This window comes from Phoxinus phoxinus (assembly GCF_949152265.1).
Source record: "Phoxinus phoxinus genome assembly, chromosome: 21".
Classification (NCBI taxonomy): domain Eukaryota; kingdom Metazoa; phylum Chordata; class Actinopteri; order Cypriniformes; family Leuciscidae; genus Phoxinus; species Phoxinus phoxinus.
Window position 1 is genome coordinate 17,485,389 of NC_136896.1, and position 19,857 is coordinate 17,505,245.

Sequence of the window (19,857 nt, forward strand, 5' to 3'; positions counted from 1 at the left end):
ACTGCCCAACATTCTTCAGAAAACTCCTGCAAATCCTTGAGTTTTCCAGCATCTTTTGCATATTTTAACCCTTTCCAGCTGTGACTGTATGATTTTGAGATCCATCTTTTCACACTGAGGACAATTGAGGGACTCAAACTCAACTATTACAAAAGGTAAAAACATTCACTGATGCTCCAGAAGGAAAGAGGATGCATTAAAAGCCGGGGGGTGCTCAGGACAAATAAAGGACTCAAGAACAATCATCCAGGTAGCCACACAGTAATAAGAATCAGGGGTATGTACACTTTTGAATGGGGTCATTTTTTATAAATTCAGCTTTTTGTGTGTGTTGTGGACTATATGTAAACACCTTTTAAGTAAAGTATGTTATTCAGAACATTAATAAATAAAAAATAACATGCATTTCGTATGATCCCTCTTATTTTTTTAACACAATTTAAAATTGGTGCATGTATTTATATACTGTCTGGGTGCATATAAACTTGGAGTCACTCTGTACATGATGTTATTACTTTAATTCATTTTTCATAATTCAATTGAATTAACATTTTGCAGATTCTGCGTGTATGTAAAGTAAACCATAGACTGTAAAAAAAAAAAAAAAGAGTAAAGTTGTCTCATCAGTTGTCAGGTTTTGCGAATGGGAGGCGCAATACTCGTCATCTAAATTTGACAAATCAACGGAGTTTTCTGTGTTGGGGAGCAGCCAATCAGAAGAGCTGTATTTCAGTTTCAAACCTGGGCCTGCCCGCCATCTTACGCCTTGTACGCTTAGGACAGTTAAACGTTTGTTTACTGAATATATATTGCGAATTATTTAGTCTCCGGATAAAACGTTATTGACTCACGTAAACCCACCCTAATATAAAGGTAAGAAATAACTCCTATTATTTCTGTCAGAGAGTCTACAATTAAACTTAGTTTGTCATTGCGTACGACTTCCAAACATGCGGTTTGTATAACATTAACATTATTAGTGAGCAAAACTGATCGTGTTGTTGCTGCGTTGCGTCCGGAAATATAATATTTGAATTTTATATTATAAATGTGAATATAAAGATTTGGTTCGGAATTTGCTTTTTGCAAATGACATCTTGCCTACAAGAAATTAACATTTATTTGCTTGACTATTTGGTTGTGTTTGTTTTGTTTTTACCCAAAACATTGTGACAGGAGAATGAAATGACTCTGAGAATGAAAATGACATTAAGTCAGAATCAAATAAATGAAATATATATACAAACACTAAATGTTACGTTGATATAATCAGTGTTTTTGATACCAGATCAGCAAAAAATAAGTTATTAAATAGTTTGATTAGAAACGCTGCCTTTGATGTCAACAACAAATATATGAAAGCGTTTAATCTCACTTGTAAAATTTGATGTCTATTTATTCTTAAGCTTTACTAACTATTAAGCAAAAATTATGTTTATACTGTATTATTTACTTTAATGCATTTGCTCTAAAAACAGACCTGAGACCAGTTTAGACCATTATAAACACAGTCACTAGTATGTTAAGTCTAACCAACTAACTTAGCTAACTTTACTAGCAGTTTGTCAAATTAGACAATACGCCTGTTAAGTAACTTGCTTAAAGTTATAGCCAGTTTTAAAGGAAAAAAATTAGATTACTAACTTGTAAGACTGGTCTAGGCGGTTTATGCAACCGGCCACTGCAAACAAGGTTTGGGTCACTCACAACCCGCCAATAGAGAACCACTGCTTTAGGTAATTGACTGTTCCTGTTGTGAAAACTCTTGTAGGATGGACTCCCGCTTCGCTCACCTGTACAAGCGGGACAGCAGTGTGTCTATGATCCGGCTTAAGATGTCCAGACGTCGGTCTCAATCTCAGAAAGAGAACCGAGAGAAGATCCAAAATCTGCGCAGGCACCTCGACCAGCTGCCGGAGATCGAGCTCTCAATGGATGCATCCAGCATCATGGCCACCCAAGACAAAGCAGCCAAAACAAAGACAGCTAATGGTTAACATCATAGTTCGTTTTATTGTTTGATTTTGTGTCGGCATGGCCTTGTTTTGAAGCAGTTACAATTGTTCTTAACAGATGCAAATGCTGCTGCTGAGGAGAGGAAGAAGATGCTCTCTCGCTACAAAGAAAACAAGATGTTGCAGAAAGAGAAGGAAAAGCGGGAGAAAGAAAAGAAAGGCGTGTTTAAGGTCAGCCTGTATAAGCCACAGCCGCTCGGGTATCTGCCTTCCAACACTGCTGCACCAGGCAGAGGCAAGGTGAGTGATGGGAATATCAGTTAGAAAAGTCAGTCTCAGACTATAATGAAGAGTGTTTATAGTGCGTTCAAGTCATGTCGAAAAGATGGTATTTACGAGTTGATTGCACATGAAGTGAACGCCACCACAAAGGTGTAAATGCGAGTGGGGAGCTCTGGATTTTCTTTAAGCCCTGATCTTTACGAGTTGTGGGAGTCAGTGAGAAACGTGACGGAATCCCTCAATATTTAGCAATGACATTGTCAAGCTTTTTTAATTACACCAAAATAATGAATTAACTGCACAAAATATAATAGCATTGTAATAACGTTTACAGTGGCTTCATATAAAAACGTTATAAAATAATATTAAATAACGTTAAAGTTACACACCTGATGCATTTTTTGTTCTTCACTTTCTAGAAGTAAAGTTTAAAAGCCTTGCTGTATTTTTGTGTAGTTAATTAAGAGAAGCTACTCCACAATCTTGCTCCGACGAAAGTGATTTGAACAAACATCATGACACCATAAACACGAATTATCAACTCGTTAATACAAACTTCCCTGAGGGACTTGAACGTACCATTCATTTCCCATCTCATTTCTCATCATGATTCATGACAGAACGCGGAAACTAACCAGTCCACACGAGTGACCCGCTCAATGATGCAGAATCAAAAGGTATGTAAGCGTGTAATCTCAAAATTAAATGACAAAATAATGTGAGTTTTCAAAAAAAAATTACCCCAACATTCCCCCTATCTGCCATTGGTCAACAAACAAATAGTCTTGCTGCAAACTGAAGACTGGAGTAATGATTGCTGAAAAATTTGCTTAAAATTACAGTAATAAATTATATTAAAAAATTTATTAAAATAGAATAAATTGTAATATTTCACAATATTAGTGTTTTAACTCTATTTTTGATGAAATAATTGCAGCCATGGTAAGCATAAGAAATCAAAAACCTACCGACCTCACATTTTTGAACGGTAGTTTTGTTCTCTTGCCTTTGTTTAAATAAATCTGTAATTGCAAGTACAGTAACTTTTACCTTTGGATTTTGGTAGTCACAGTTTGATATCACGTCATTTAAAAAAAAAAATGATGTACTTCTGTTGTTGTTATTACAGCCTGCAGTTGAAAGACATACTCTTCCAAAGAAAGGTTTGTCCTGCTTGGTTAACTTCTCTGGTTTTCATATTACCATTATGCTAATCATTCAATTTGATCAAACTGAAATGGTTTCACCACTGTTTGTCTTGAAGTGAACTGTGATGCCTTCATGCTTTTATTAAAGAATCTGTGTTTGTACAGTTGAGACAGTATCGACCACCAGAGCTCCAACCAAGAACAACTGCAAAGCTATTCCTACCACAAAAACCAGAGCAGCTACAGGTAAAACCACTCACTTAAATTTAGGAACGTGTAGTTGAGTATGTTAAAGGATTAGTTCACCTCAAAATGAAAATTTCCTGATAATTTACTCACCCCAATGCCATCCAAGATGTTCATGTCTTTCTTTCTTCAGTGGAAAAGAAATACTTTTTTTTTGAGGAAAACATTTCAGGACTTTTCTCCACACAATGGACTTAAACTGCAACCAAATTGTTGAAGTCCAAATTAATGCAGTTTCAAAGGGCTTTTAAGTGCTTCAAAGGGCTCTGCACGATCCTAGCTGAGGAGTAGGGTCTTATCTAGCGAAACGATCATAATTTAAAAAATAAAATAAAATGTATATACTTTTTAACCACAATTGTTCGTCTTGTGCTGGTCTGCGATGCGCCAGGCATTATGTAATCACGTTGGAAAGGTCACGGGTCACGTCATCTGTCTAAGTTATTTGTCTGTGTACTGCGGTTCAAAAAGGTAGGAAAGGGCGAAAAATTTATCTAATTTTCTCTTCCAAAATCGTCCAACATCTTTGTTTTAATTTATTATTAATAAAAAAAAATGTGTGACCTTTCCAACGTGATGACGTAATGCGTAGCGCATCCAGAGATGGTACAAGATGGGCATTTGTGGTTAAAAAGTGTATATATACTTTAGAAAATGACCGATCGTTTCGCTAGATAAGACCCTATTCCTCAGCTGGGATCGTGTAGAGCCCTTTGAAGCACTTCAAAGCCTTTTGAAACTGCATTGATTTGCAACAATTTGGTTGTTTTTTTCAAGTCCATTGTGTGGAGAAAAGTCCTGAAATGTTCTCCTCAAAAAAATTCATTTCTTTTCCATTGAAGAAAGAAAGACATGAACATCTTGGATGGCATTGGGGTGAGTGAATTATCAGGAAATTTTCATTTTTGAGGTGAATTAATCCTCATTTTCATATGTACACTACTGCTCAAAAGTTTGAGGGTCAAAAAGATAAAAAAATAAATAAAATGTTTTAAGTCTAATGCTCACCCAGGCTGTTTATACATAAATACAATAAAAACAGTTATATTTTGAAATGTTATTACAATTAAAAACAACTTTCTATTTTTAATATTTAAATGATTTGGTGCTCAAAAAACTGCTTTAACAGTTTTGCTGCTTAATATTTTTGTGGAAATTCTTTGATTACTTTTTTTTTGTTGTATTTTCACATTATAGTCTTTAATGTCGTTTTTATCAATTAAATGTATCATTGCTTGGCTCGTATGCAATCATGTTCCACACTCTAGCAACCGACTGGCGAGTTTTGCCACTGCAAGCACCACTTCACATTTTCTTCAGGAAATGTACATTCTAGTTTCTTTTACAGTTGAACCATCTGTGAGAGCTCCAACCACACGATCAGCTGCTAAAACAACACCGGCAGCTGTGGTTAAACCAGTGGCTGTTGGTCAGTTTTATTTTAACATTTTAAATATTTGGCTTTTCCGAAAGCTTTTTCTCTGTGACCTTTATTATGCTCTAGTTGTTACGTGTGTAACTTAAGCCACTTTGTCTGTGTGATTTAGATTCAAGGGCTATGAAAATGAGATCAACTGTTAAATGTCCTGCAGCGCCCTCTTCTGGCAGAGTGAAAGCCATACAAGGTAATGAGCCTACAGTTAATTTCTACTGGCATGTTTTCTGATATTGTATATTGATTTATATTGCCACAGTGTTGCTCAGATGTAAGTAATGTTGCATAAGTCCAGAACTACAGGATCTCTGTATACGTGCCATTAATAAGTAGATCTCATAATCTTACACAGGCAACACGAAGACAAATATTGAAAATAAGGTGAGTTGATCTTTCATATCTATCTTTTTGGTTTTGAAATTTTCAGAAAATTGAGAATTATATTTCATGCTTGGATATTTTTAGCCTGCTGAGAAAAAGGACAAGGCAGTTAATTCTCTGGTTCCTGAGGAAGAGGAACCCAAAGCTGCTCCCCCCTCATTTGCTCCTCAGGGATTCGTGTTCCAGCCTCCTGTTGGTCTGAGTTCCTTTGAGCCTGCGCCCCTCTCTCCACATTCAGCCAGTGCCTTCCTCTCCCCAAGGTACCTTTTGAATTTGATTCTAATACACTGAATGTGTGATGCCACTAAGCTTTATCATATAAGCTGGTCTAAAATAAAACATATTTCTCTTTTATAGCTCTCTTTCTGAAGCCAGCATGGAGCCCACCTTCCCTTCTCCCCCAAAACCTGTTGACCTTTTTCCTTCACTCTCATCCCCTCCACCCTCTCTGTCAACCCTTTCACCAGATCTTCCCACCACCACTCCCTCAGTGTCCTCTCCCCCTCCTGTCCCATCCTCCCCTCAGCCGTCCACCTCTGCAGCTCCTTTGGCCCCCTTGGAGCCTCAGCATGATGTTGCCTATTTCAGGTGAGGCAGATCTCTACCATTAATAGACCGGACTCGTTGGTATTTTGTAGTGTTTTAGTAATGTCTCCATTTATACACCGCTTTCTGCAACCATGGAACCATTTCCGTTATTAATTTTAGGGGCCGTTTACACAACACTGTTTTTAACTGAAAACATAAAACTTGTTTTGACAGCCTGAGAACGCAAACTTTAAAATGGATTTCAAAGTGCAAGTTTTTGAAAAGGATACCGCTATCTCCTAGGGCTGTAAACGATTAATCGTGATTAATTGCATCCAAAATAAAAGTTTGTGTTTACAAATATATGTGGGTGTATTGTGTATAATTATTTTGTATATATTTGAGAAATATTTGCATTTATATACTGCATATATATGTTTATATAATTTATATTATATATAAATATAACTATTTTATATATAAATAAAACATTTTCCTTAAATATATACATGTATGTGTGTGTATTTATATATACAAAAATAATTATACACAATACACACACATATATTATGTAAAAACTAACTTTTATTTTGGATCCGATTAATCGTTTACAGCCCTACTATCTCCTGCCTTCAAAAATGTGAATCTGTAAAAATGGTGACGGCATGTACATGCTGATTACGTGTTTAGTCTATGGCCGTTTGAATGCGTATCGGCCAACGAATGAATAGTGTATGATAATGATTCAAAATATTTAATGCTAAATTTTAGTGTATGTTGTTTCATTGTTTCAATAGGTCAGTGATGGCCAGTGAGACCGAGCGTTTGACTGGATTTTCTAAGCTGTGGGAGTCACGATTTGATGATCCCTCTATCCCGGAGGAGAGTAAGACAACTTTTAATTAAATTCCAAAGTCTAACACAGTATCCTAACTAGGTTTGATGCAAGCTTTCCAGCAAGGATACATTTTTCTGTACACACTGAAAGTTAAAATGACACAATCACAACTAATTAGAACATATTTTGTTTATTATCGTCTCTGTAGGATGGAAACCTCATATCTCCAAAAATACTACTTTCCTGCTACTTTTCAGGGAAAAAACCCACTAAAATAATTAAACGCTGTGTTGTCAAAGCTGATGTGGCTTTTTATGTGTTCAGACACTTGCATATATTATTAACATTTGACCCAAATTAAGCTCAAATGGAGGTACAAGATTTTTGACCAGCACCTGTTGGACATGCGTGTTTTGTCAGTCATTAGAACGGCCGCATCTGAGCAAGTAAATGCATCATATTACGTTTTCATCAACTTTACTGTAGCTATGGGCGTTCAGATTTTTGTTATTTGACCAAAATCCCATGTTGTTAAAGATGAAGTGCTATGCAGAGGCTATTTAAGACAGTATTGGCTATGACTCCACAACAAATGCTAGACTGAGACCCTCTTCTCTGCTCCTCAAATACACAAAACATTAGCCTTTATAAATGTAGTGATTCTTAAGTGAAGAGAATGCTGTATTTATTCAAACAACCAGTTCTTTACTTAACCTTGCATTGCAAACAAGCAGATGGTCCAAATGTGTACGCCACTTCATTCACTATAGAGGTGTAGTAAGTTGAGGTTTTATTGACAGTTTAATGATCCAATGGAGATACGAGGTTTAGTCACAAGCTCTTTTTAAAATATTTTTCATTGATTTAGATATTTGCAAAACCCACAGACAGGATGACCAATTGTAATGATTTATATAAAAAATAAAATAAATATAGAGATACAAGGTTTCCTCCAGACAGCTATACAGTTATATGAAGTAAGTATATTTCTCCCTGTCGGTGTAGTGCAAGAGCGGATGCGCACGGCTGTGGGACAGGCCAGACTGTTGATGAAAGAGCGCTTCGGCCAGTTCAGCGGGCTGGTGGATGACTGCGAATTGGGGCGCGGAGAGAAAATAACAACCTGCACTGACTTGCAGGGCTTCTGGGACATGGTGTACTTTCAGGTGGGTTGATGTTCCCTTTTAAAAATGCTCAAATAACGTCCAACCCTTGTTTAATGTTGTTTTGCTTTATTATTATTTTTTAAATAGGTGGAAGATGTTAACAAGAAGTTTGATTCCTTGAAAGAGGCAGAAGCAAGGGATTGGAAAGAGGAAGTCAGGCCTGTCACCAGAAAAAAAGTGGCCAAAGTAAACCACATTATCAGCACCATCTTTTAATAATCTTGCATTACAAATGTGGTGTGTAATTCTCATATCCTGTCCTTATCTGCTACAGAAGCCTCCTGCCGTAGGAGGGAAGGCCGGAGCAGGTGGAGGTGCCAGCGCTGCAGTGAAGAGTCGACTGGCTGCTGTGAAGGCTGCCATGAGAGCCAAGCAGGCTGAACAGAAAGCTTCTGAGACGTCAGACAACATCCAGGACGGTGCAGATTCTGTTCCTGCTGCCCCTGCCACCACACTGCCTGCACAGACTGTGGTGTTCCATGGAGGATTCTTCCAGGTGGAAAGCCCAGTGAAACCATTAGGTAAGACTGAACTTTACTTGTCTTTAGCAAGCATGAGTTTTTTTTAATTTTTTTACTTGGGATAGTTTTTGTTTTTTTGTGATATTGAAAAGTGGCAAGAATTATGGAATTTCAATGCTATCAATTTTTTTATATATCATAACCTTTTTTAAAACAAAAATAACATAATTATATGTAAGGGATAATGTACATATTATCACTTATAATAAGTGGGATCATGTATATCCAGCCGGTTGTTCTCAGAATATCCCCCTTCAGGCTGATTAAGACCCTCATCACCATGTCGGGGGTTGTTCTCATAAAACAACCGGCTGGATGTTCATTATCCCGCTTATTACACGGCTACTTGCCACATAGTCTAATAAGTAAATAATTAGACACAAAATATTGGTCTGAGTTGAAATATTTTATTAGGTCTTTAAACGCAAAGCTTTGGCAGAGAGAGCAGTTGCAGCGCGGCAAGTCCAAACCAGATGGATTCGATTGACCAATCAGAATCAAGTATTCCACAGAGCCGTGTAATAAATATCGTTATAGTGAATTAAAATGACTCCTATCGTGATATAAGATTTTGGTCATATCACCCCACCCCTAAATCGGACCTTTTTGAAACTATTGGATGAGAACTGAACTAAGCTGGAAGATAACATCACTGTTTTCAACAGAGGTGCTTTAGTTTTTAAAATTAAAATATTTTTTATAGTACAATACTAATATTTCTTTAGTATTTCTTTTAAAATTTAAGTAATAAAACAATACTTGTTATATAGTAATATTCAAAGGGAGAAAAAAATAACAATTTTCTGTCTTGGATCACATGCCTGATTACTGCCTCTAGCCTTAAAACTCCAGGATTAAACTGTTGTCCAGATTTAGCAAAGTCATAGTCATTTTTATGCTTAAAATATTCCTATCTGGAAATTGTTATTTGTGAGTTTTTAACTACACTCCTTTTTTATATGTTGTCCTTGTGTTTGAATCTGTATAATTTTCTTCTTTTCAGGTGCTGTCAGACGATCATGTCGAATCAGTACAGTTTCTTCCCCCTGTGCTTCTAAGTTCAGCACTCCAGGCAGGCAGTGCAGATCTAATGCAGTCTCTCGTGCCTCCCCTCTACCCTGTGTGCTTGCCACACCTCCTCGAAACCATCACCCCGACGTATTGCCTGTTTCCACACCTCTACGTTCTGCTGAGCCCCTGTCACAGTCTCCCAGAGCTCCTCAGATCAGCCCTGACCACAACCAAACAGCACATGTTTCGCCAGACACAGAGCCCTGCTTCAACAGCCAACTTCATGATTTAAGCTCCACCTGTACCTCACACACCCAACCAGAGATCAGTAATGCAGCAGAAAACAGTCCAGTAGACCAATCACGAGACTTTCCCATCCAGTCCGAGCACCTTGCGGATTCTTCAGAACCTCAGCTTGAGGAATGCATTCCAGAATCTATGCTCAGTCCTTCCTCCCAAGAGGAACCACAAGAGGACATGGTCTCTGAAGCGAGTTTCCCTGCCCCAACTGGAGCAGATGCCAGTCTAGATACTCTTACCCAGTGCTCATCTCACACCTCTTCCTCAGAAGCAGAAGCACCTGCTTCCCCTGTCCTGATGCCCTCCTCACCAACCAAAGATCTCAGCATTTCTGCAGCTCCCAGTAATGAGGTCATTTCAGCCTGTAATAGGTATGCTGTGCTTTGTTATATTAGGCCATCTAATTTGTTACATATGAGCCACTAAACATGACATAATTAATAATCTTTTATACTCTTTCCACTGTTCATACAGCTCCCCAACCAGAGAGCTTTACACAGATGTTGAAATGACTGGAATTCAAGATGCTGAGGTGATTATCTACCAAATCCAACTATAAATTTTATTTCAATTTGTGGAAATTAAAGTAGGAGGGTCACGCACATCCTCAATCAGAAGTTTTGGAAGCTTGTAAATGACAGTAAGGTCTAAAGAGACTCATGTGAAATCATACAGGAGAAAAGCCAGTTAGTTGAGTTTGTAGCAAAACCTTTTACAGTGCTTGTATATTGTTGTCTTTCAATGCATTTGATAATTCATACTCCTAAAGTAGAACTGAAATTACATTCAATGACAAGATAATTACGATAGTTAAAACATTTAGAAATGCACCTGCAGACTGTTTTTCCAGTCATGAATTTTGTCATTGAGAATTTCTATAAAATTGTGCAAAAATATCGTCTCGTTCTCGTGAACCCAATCTCGTGTCTCGTCTCGTCACACCCCTAATATACTGTATATATGTAATCGGTATCCTTTTATATTGGATATTTGATTGTTCAAGCTTCCTCTATTTTATATTGATTACCTTTGCTGTCATCAATAATAATAATATATAAATAAATAAATTCATACTGTACTGAACTTAATCATTTTAAATGCTACAAATGAATTTAGGCATCACAACATTATTTATAGTGATTTTAAATTTGTTTAGAAAAAATTGTATAGAATTTTAATATCAGCTATTTATTGGTTATTGGCTTTGGCTGTAACAATTTTATCAGCTTATCACTATCGGCTAACGTTTTAAACATAGGTCAATAAGTTACATAGTGTAGCTAACCTTTATTCTGCATCCCTGAATCCTACTATTAGTCAGCAGAGATTTTTTTCTTTTCTTGAGTTTATGGATCATGTTCTGATGTATTTTTCCCAGGATGCTACTAGTTTGGACTTTGAGCGTTACCTGCAGCCAACAGTGAGAGACAGCATGTCTCCGGGTCTTGCAGCAGAGAGGTTTTCCCTTGGGGTGGAGGATGCTGAGATGGAGAGTCCTGTGACTCTGGCAGAGGAGCGTCCTCTTGATGTCTTGGCAACACCTACAGGTAGTTTGTTCCTCATATCACAACATAATGTTCTTAATGCTCACATGCGGTTTGTTGGGGGGCACGTGGGCACTCACTTCTCTCTCTTGCACTCCTGTCTCAGCTCTTCCAAGAATGGTGTTCACACCCGGGACCAGTCAGGTGGATTTACAGCTTTCCTTTATTAACTATCATTCCTTCTGTCTTTTAATAGGGTTCCCACAGTTTACCAGTCATGGTAATTCACTCAGAATTTGGATCCAATTCAGCAATTTTGATCCAATAAAATATTTGATACATATGCAACTAGTAAAACAATTACTACAGAAATGTTCATCGCTTAATTTTTTATTAATAAAATCTTTAATCCTAAAAATAAATCAATTAATTTTTTTATTTTTCAAGCCTGGAAACCACCATTTTATGTTTCCAGGTTTTCCATGACTGTGGGAACCACTACTCTTTCACACCTTCTTAGAGTTGTCAGCATTTTCATTTTTAATTTGTCCATATCCTTGTTGTGTTTCAGATGTCAGACAATCTGTTGCTTTTCACACCAGAGCAGAAGGAGAGAGTGAGACCGTCAATGTGTGAACGTGACCTGATCGTGTTCACACCTCCCATAAACAAATAAAAGCACACCCACTCTTTGGATGTGGATAGTTTTAATTTTTTGCTTTATTAAATTAGATGCCTTTGACACTTTTATTTGCTACTCACTTTTTGTACTTTATAATGAGCGTATTTAGATACAGCAATACTATTTCTATGCCGTTTTGACACCAGAAAATATTAAGGCTCTCAAATGTCAATTGTTTTAAATGTTAATAAAATCAGAAGGGAAAAAATACACTTCCGTTCTGTGAATTTACTTATTTTTCTTATTCCTGCTGATGACTGACTGACTGTTTTGAAATGCCGGACGTGGTAGAGGTCACAGGGTCATGGGAGAAGGGGGCGAGTGATTAACATCTGTAACCTGGGTGAATTTAAGCAATTTAATGTAGTGTAAATAGAGTACTTACTATATATGTTATGTTTAATGCAATTCAGAAATCTCAATACATATTGACTGTTTCTTTAAAATTCAGTTTTGTTATTTTGTTTGGTTGAAATGTACTTGCTCGAAAATGTGGTTTTTACAAGCATGTTTGATCATTTCTTTTGTTATTGGATAAGAGATCGCAAAGCCCACTCCTCAAGGGGAGGAAACATTGGAGGGCTGGATTGATCAAGCCCGAATGATGATTGCTGAGTGTGAGTGCTCAGAAAGGGAGAAGAGACGAAGGGTAGTAGAGAGCCTAAAAGGGCCGGCACTCGAAATCATCAAGGCCGTACGGGGAACTAGTTTACCACTTGTTGACTGTTTTGTAATTCAAGATGGATTTGTCTAGCTCTTGTGATTTCCAAGCAGAACTCACTAATTGGTGTGAAGAGGTTCTGATTGATAAAACTCATGCCATATTGTTGGTAGGAGTATCAGCAGAGGTGGAAGTGGCACATATTGAGGATGTCACGCAATCTGTAAAAGCTTGGGGAAGAGTGCGAGTTAGAGCTACCAAGGCAGGTTCCAGCCCACTTAAACAACTGGTGTTGTGCGAGTGCCGTGAGACTATTAACCCTGAGCTTGTTCCCACTGAACTGTTGTCTGCTGAAGGGGAAGAACCCTGGAAAGTTGTTGTATTTCAGAGGAGTGTACCTACATCTGGAGGTTTTGAAGAGAAGCTTGCCAGGTTTTTTGGTAGGAGAGGGAAAATCGTTAACTGATTTACAAGGCTTAGTGTCTCCTTCAGGTCTGGGCGGTTTACCTGTTTTCTCTAACAGCTCCCCCACCGCACGTATGATAGCTTCTGGAGAACTGGCACTTGGACCTGAAGGAGACACTAAGCCTTGTAAATCAGTTAACGATTTTCCCTCTCCTACCAAAAAACCTGGCAAGCTTCTCTTCAAAACCTCCAGATGTAGGTACACTCCTCTGAAATACAACAACTTTCCAGGGTTCTTCCCCTTCAGCAGACAACAGTTCAGTGGGAACAAGCTCAGGGTTAATAGTCTCACGGCACTCACACAACACCAGTTGTTTAAGTGGGCTGGAACCTGCCTTGGTAGCTCTAACTCGCACTCTTCCCTAAGCTTTTACAGATTGTGTGACATCCTCAATATGTGCCACTTCCACCTCTGCTGATACTCCTACCAACAATATGGCATGAGTTTTATCAATCAGAACCTCTTCACACCAATTAGTGAGTTCTGCTTGGAAATCACAAGAGCTAGACAAATCCATCTTGAATTACAAAACAGTCAACAAGTGGTAAACTAGTTCCCCGTACGGCCTTGATGATTTCGAGTGCCGGCCCTTTTAGGCTCTCTACTACCCTTCGTCTCTTCTCCCTTTCTGAGCACTCACACTCAGCAATCATCATTCGGGCTTGATCAATCCAGCCCTCCAATGTTTCCTCCCCTTGAGGAGTGGGCTTTGCGATCTCTTATCCAATAACAAAAGAAATGATCAAACATGCTTGTAAAAACCACATTTTCGAGCAAGTACATTTCAACCAAACAAAATAACAAAACTGAATTTTAAAGAAACAGTCAATATGTATTGAGATTTCTGAATTGCATTAAACATAACATATATAGTAAGTACTCTATTTACACTACATTAAATTGCTTAAATTCACCCAGGTTACACATCAATGTTTGGAACCTCTCTGTTTTTCTAGCACATAACGCTCAAAAATCTGAATATTATGCAATTTAAATGTTATTTGTCCTTTAAAGATTGTCCAAATTTGTACAACTAAAAATGTTTCACAATGACTAACACTTGGTAAAATACAAACACTTATTTTAAAATTAAAAAGACAAAATTACCATTATAACCAGGAGATGGTGGCAGAGGAGCACTTATTTGCTCATTAGTCATTTTCACTCCATAACAGCTTTTTCATACGTGTTGCTTTCAAACTTATTTTTGAGAGATAATCAAATCAACTATTATAACATAAAATAATCAGTTTTAGTAGGCTATATATTTGTAGCAAAGGTCACAAAGCCACATGAAAAACCTCTCACAAATTGTAAATGAAATTACGAATTAAGAGCGCATTATTTATAATCACTAAAGCTGTCAGTCAGTTCACTGCAACTCACTAAAAGAGTGTTAAAACTCCTGTTTTAAACAGTTCATCTGACTAAACTTCACAATGAATCTTTTACATCGTGTCAACTTTTTTACAATGAGGATTTGAGCGAGCGGAGTCTCATTACACCAGTAATTCCTCTGATTGGTCATTACAACAGAAATGCATGCGATTGGCTACAATATACTAAACAGCAAAATCACGCTGTAAAGTAGGCTACTGTTGAACTATATGACAAATATAACAACCAATTGTTTTAATTTAACAACCTTTAATTTATTTGATTTTCTCTTTTTATAAACAATTACAAATTATATGTTACCTGAAGTAATATAACTCTGTCAATCCAACATGCATAAATGCCTTATTCCTGCAGATTTGGATTTATTCATATTCCCAATTTGCGTCTAAAGTTGTCACGGACACTCCAGGCTCTCCCTCCACACACACACTCTCCCCTGATTACTAATCAATCACACACTCACACACACACACATAGCCTACCTGCAGCTCATTGTCTTATTCCGCTCCTCTGCCACATAAGGACACAGTTTATTCTCTTTCTAAACACTCGAACTGCTCCAGCCATTGTGTCACACCAAGTGAGTTTAAACTTTCCTCCAGTGATTTCCTTACAAGTCTTCTGGTTTATTGCACCTTAATTTCTATCAGTGTTCGCATTCCTACCTGGTTTACTCGTGTTACTATTTTTTAATAGTCACAGTTTGAAATGGCATGCCATTTTTATTTTATGTACTTCTGCTGTTATTACAGCCTGCAGTTGAAAGACTTACTGTTCTAAAGAAAGGTTTGTCCTGCTTGTTTAACTTCTCTGGTTTTCATATTACCAAATGTGAATCATTATGTTCAATCAAGCGGAAATGGTTCCACTTCTGTTTGTCTTGAAGCGAACTGATGCATTCATGCTGTTGTTATTAAAGATTGTTATTGTGTTTGTACAGTTGAGACCTTGGTTGGAGCTCTGCTGGTCAGAACAACTGCAAAGCTCTTCCTTCCACAAAAACCAGAGCAGCTACAGGTAAAACCACTCACTTAAAGTGCAAAAGACGCAAGTGGATATAGCTAGCTGTGGATGTTAACATTTTCAACACTACTGCTCAAAAGTTTGACTGTCTCCTGCTCACCCAGGCTGCATTTCTACAGAAATAAAATCAATTGTTTTTAAATGGGCCATTTACAATTAAAAAATAACTTTTCTGGTTTTAATTTTTTTTTTTGTTTTTTTTTTTTTAAATCTTCATAATGGTCCTTCAGAAATCATTGTAATCTGCTGATTTGGTGCTCAAAAAATTAGTATCACTGTTCAATACAGTTGTGCTGCTTAATTTTTTTGTGTGGAAATTGTGAAACCTTTTTTTTCCGGATTCTTTGAATTGAGTTGAAAACCAGAACGTTTGAGTCCCTTACCCTTTTCATTTTCTCCTTAGTTCTTGTGTCATGCCCTGATTTGCTTCATTTTGTTCACAGGTGTTCCCTATGTTACTAGTCCTTGTGTATTTAAGCCCTCATGTTTGCCCTGTTACTTTTTGGGGTTTTGAAGTTGTCATGTGCTAGGTCTTTAGGTTAATAAGTTTTATTCCTGTTTATGGTCTTTCACGTATTGGATTTTTTTTTTTTTTTTTTTTTTCTAATGTTCTTGGATTTTGGATTTTCGCTGTAAATCTGCACTTCGGTTTGCTACGTCATTATCTTCTTCTGCTCGATGTCAGCTGTTACAGAATACCCAACAGGGCAAACATGAGGGCTTAAATACACAAGGGCCAATCACATGGAACACCTGTAAACAATTAACCAATCAGGACATGACAAGTACTAAGGAGCACGTGAGGGGTAAGGGAGTCCCATGATAAAACTAGCAACATGACAATGGAAAAACTTGACATGAACTTGAAACTGGACATGACAAGGTACCTAAATAATTGTAATTCATCCTTGCTGAATAAAAGGAACTTTCAAATAAAAGGGAACCTTCCTGTCCCCAGACTTTGGAACGGTGGTGCACGCTTGAATTAAGAGCCCATGCACCCTAGGGGTAAGAGATGACGACATCTTATCTTTTTCTCTTTTTTTTCCCTTTAAGATTGATATAAATGTAACAATTGAAGTGTCTTGTTACTATTTTCAATTTCACAAGCTAATTCTATCCCAAGTAAAAATATCAACTCAAGCTAACTGAAGATGTGTTCATTCATCCTTGGTTCGATTAGACTTTCCACCTTCAGAGACCATGTCCTCTTGTGGTTCCTCTTGGGAGGAAGGACTGAGCATACACTCTGGAATGCATTCCTCAAGCTGAGGTTCTGAAGAATCCGGAAGGTGCTCGGACTGGATGGGAAAGTCTTGTGATTGGTCTACTGGACTGTTTTCTGCTGCATTACTGATCTCTGGTTGGGTGTGTGAGGTACAGGTGGAGCTTGTAAAAAAAAAAAAACTCATGCTTGCTAAAGACAAGTAAAGTTCAGTCTTACCTAATGGTTTCACTGGGCTTTCCACCTGGAAGAATCCTCCATGGAACACCACAGTCTGTGCAGGCAGTGTGGCGGCAGGGGCAGCAGGAACAGAATCTGCACCGTCCTGGATGTTGTCTGACGTCTCAGAAGCTTTCTGTTCAGCCTGCTTGGCTCTCATGGCAGCCTTCACAGCAGCCAGTCGACTCTTCACTGCAGCGCTGGCACCTCCTCCACCTGCTCCGGCCTTCCCTCCTACGGCAGGAGGCTTCTGTAGCAGATAAGGACAGGATATGAGAATTACACCACATTTGTAATGCAAGATTATTAAAAGCTGGTGTTAATAATGTGGTTTACTTTGGCCACTCTTTTTCTGGCGACAGGCCTGACTTCTTCTTTCCAATCCCTTGCTTCTGCCTTTTTCAAGGTATTAAACTTGTTAATACCACCCATTTAAATAAATAAATAAAATAAAACTAGATTAAACAAGATTTGGTTGTTCTTTGCACAGTTTTATTTGAGCAGAACTTCCTGAATTATCTACTCTTGTTTTAAACTGACAAAGTTATTTGTGGTGATTTTAATGTGTATTGGTGGCTTCACCAATAGTTGTCCCTCTGAGTTTGTAAATATCACAAATTATTTTAACTTCAACTAGATGTATGGGGACAAACACATAATTGCGGTCACACTTTGGACCTTGTTATTACTTTAGGTGTTAAGAGTCCACTGTGGAATTATTGGTTGTGACTATCTGTTCCTAAATGTATAGTTTATTTTTGTGACTCACCAGCTATTATTTAAGGTCTCATCTCACGACATACTGTAAGCTTCGCTTCCTTGAGTATAGGGTCTCAATTATGCACAATGTTTGACAGTCCAAGCCCTTGGCTTGTCTGAACCCTAATACTAAAAGTCTGCTTGTTAGTTTCAATGCAATCTGCTAAGATTAGCCTTGGCTCAATAACGGTATTCTCTGCTTAAAAAGGAATGTAGGAAGGCTGAATGCAGGTGGAAAATAATTCGGATTTAAAAAACATTATACTAGCATGCAGGAGCTGCTATTAGAATATATCAGAATGATTAAGAATGCGAGAACAAAATATTTTTCAGAGCTCATCTCTGCCCATCATCAAAACCCAAGATTTTTATTTAAGACTTGATCTGCTGGTAAATCCAGCCCTTCCCAGTCTCCCCGTTGAAAGTGATGCAGACTGTGAATTGTTTTAATCACATTTTACTGAAAAGGTTGAGTCAATTAGAGACTATCACACCCATGGTGCATTTATTTAAGAGTCTTTGAAGAGAAAGTTCTAAAGAATGCTATTTGTTTGAAATGGAAGTCTTTTGTAACGAATGTCAGTTTTGATCAATTTAATGCATCTGTGAGAGCCATTATGCTCTATTTAAATGTCTGTTGTAGTTACACTGGGGGACACTGGGTGGAGTGTGCGTTTACTAGGTAACCAGAGAGCAAGAGAGGCCAGGTGTAATGAATGAGGGAAGCAGACAATTTTTGACCGTGTCAAGATCATGTAAGGACATGTAAACTGGTGTATTACAATGTGTTGGAGCATCAGAACTGAGACAAATAAAATTGATAAATGCAGTACTGGACTGGAAGCGTCTTGTTTGGAGTCACGCATCAGATAGCCCTACAAGCACCTCTATGCGACAAGATGGTAATTTGTCGCTACAGCATCCTTGCTGAATACAAGTTACCTAATTTCTTTTTTACACACAATATTACACACAAATACTGGTACTTGAGTATATGACCACAACATGTAACTCATTCACCAACGCCCTGAACCAATTCTGCTAAACTACAAGCTCAATTCCTGCTTTACACTCAATTTGCAGTTCTAAAACACTTTTTTCAAAACACTACACAATTCTCTGCATTTGGCACAATTTTCACATGGGGAAACACCCGTCACACAGTTTTACAATTAGCAATCAGAGCTTTAGCATAAAAGGCAACAGGTGAGCTCTGTTTTGGAGCAATGGATGCCAACATTGGATTTATTTTTTTACTGCAACTGTATACAGTAAATTCTTCTGTTGTTTTGTATGTAGACCACTGTATGTGCAACTTTGTGTTGGTTGGGATGTACACTGTGTACATTGTTTTTGTGGGGAAAATAAAATATATTTGTTACCGTGTATTTGTGACAATTTTTGTCTGAGTATAAATTTTATACAGAGTATAAAAACAATATTCTCAAATATTTTACAACACACTTATTTACGTACTATCTGTAGTAAGTGTAACACTGAACAAAAAAGGCATTATGATGAATGGAGAAGTGTTTTCCATTCATCATAGTGTTTTACATTGAGCAAATCAGTGTTCAACTGGTTCTTATAAATGTCTATTCATATGATGGTTTGTGTGTGTCATTTGAAAACAAAATACCATTTTGAGAAGAAATAACATTGTTTTGAATGTAAAGTTTAATTTTGCAGGAGAATTGAGGGGTTTTGCCCATTGTGTGTGTTTTTTGATTTGTGTGTAGAGTTCTGAGAATATGAGGAATGCTTTCAGAAAATGTCTAAACAATTGAGAAAAACTGTAAAATATTTCGTAGGTTTCCTTTTTTCTTTTTTTAACATTTAAAGTAGTTGGGATGAATGTTGTGGGACATTGCATACAAGTAATTCACCCGTGCGTGGAATGTCAGCGGAAAAAAAATTCTGTTAGTACGTAAGGCTGAGTGCTTTAGAGATCCTCCATGCATGTGTTCACCAGTGCCTTGAACTATATTAATCTGAGCAGAGCTGAAGCACAACCAAAACAACGTTCTTCCACAAGACCCATGCGGTTTAACATGGGTCAAAAAGTTACATAGTGTAGCTAACCTTTATTCTGCATCCCTGAATCCTACTATTAGTCAGCAGAGATTTTT

General features: G+C 37.5%; 1 protein-coding gene and 1 long non-coding RNA gene across 3 annotated transcripts; both read left to right on the forward strand.

Annotated features, from left to right (window-relative positions):
* The first annotated feature begins 639 nt into the window (after positions 1-639).
* dlgap5 (discs, large homolog-associated protein 5) lies at positions 640-12,207 on the forward strand. Its single transcript, XM_079596240.1, has 20 exons — positions 640-873; positions 1,772-1,992; positions 2,074-2,255; positions 2,858-2,914; positions 3,367-3,400; positions 3,551-3,631; positions 4,980-5,060; positions 5,179-5,256; positions 5,419-5,447; positions 5,532-5,707; positions 5,805-6,035; positions 6,773-6,861; positions 7,819-7,979; positions 8,067-8,165; positions 8,254-8,500; positions 9,504-10,182; positions 10,286-10,343; positions 11,190-11,358; positions 11,462-11,499; positions 11,867-12,207. The coding sequence occupies exons 2-20, from the start codon at positions 1,773-1,775 to the stop codon at positions 11,969-11,971; spliced, it is 2,814 nt and encodes a 937-aa protein (XP_079452366.1). The 5' UTR covers positions 640-873; position 1,772; the 3' UTR covers positions 11,972-12,207.
* Positions 12,208-14,915: 2,708 nt separating this feature from the next.
* LOC306989694 lies at positions 14,916-17,963 on the forward strand. Of its 2 annotated transcripts, none has more exons than XR_013795693.1 (5): positions 14,916-15,082; positions 15,255-15,288; positions 15,443-15,519; positions 16,484-16,533; positions 16,709-17,963. It is a non-coding gene; the product is annotated as an uncharacterized lncRNA (long non-coding RNA). The 2 variants fall into 2 exon arrangements; XR_013795694.1 differs by having other exon boundaries at positions 14,968-15,082; positions 16,448-16,533; positions 16,709-17,907.
* The last annotated feature ends 1,894 nt before the right edge of the window (positions 17,964-19,857 follow it).

Excerpts from the sequence above, each read along its gene's own strand:
- dlgap5 (XM_079596240.1), top strand. The coding sequence starts at position 1,773 with ATGGACTCCCGCTTCGCTCACCTGTACAAGCGGGACAGCAGTGTGTCT. Across the intron at positions 5,448-5,531 it reads AGACAAATATTGAAAATAAG|CCTGCTGAGAAAAAGGACAA; the intron begins GTGAGTTGATCT and ends GGATATTTTTAG. Across the intron at positions 7,980-8,066 it reads GGGACATGGTGTACTTTCAG|GTGGAAGATGTTAACAAGAA; the intron begins GTGGGTTGATGT and ends TTTTTTAAATAG.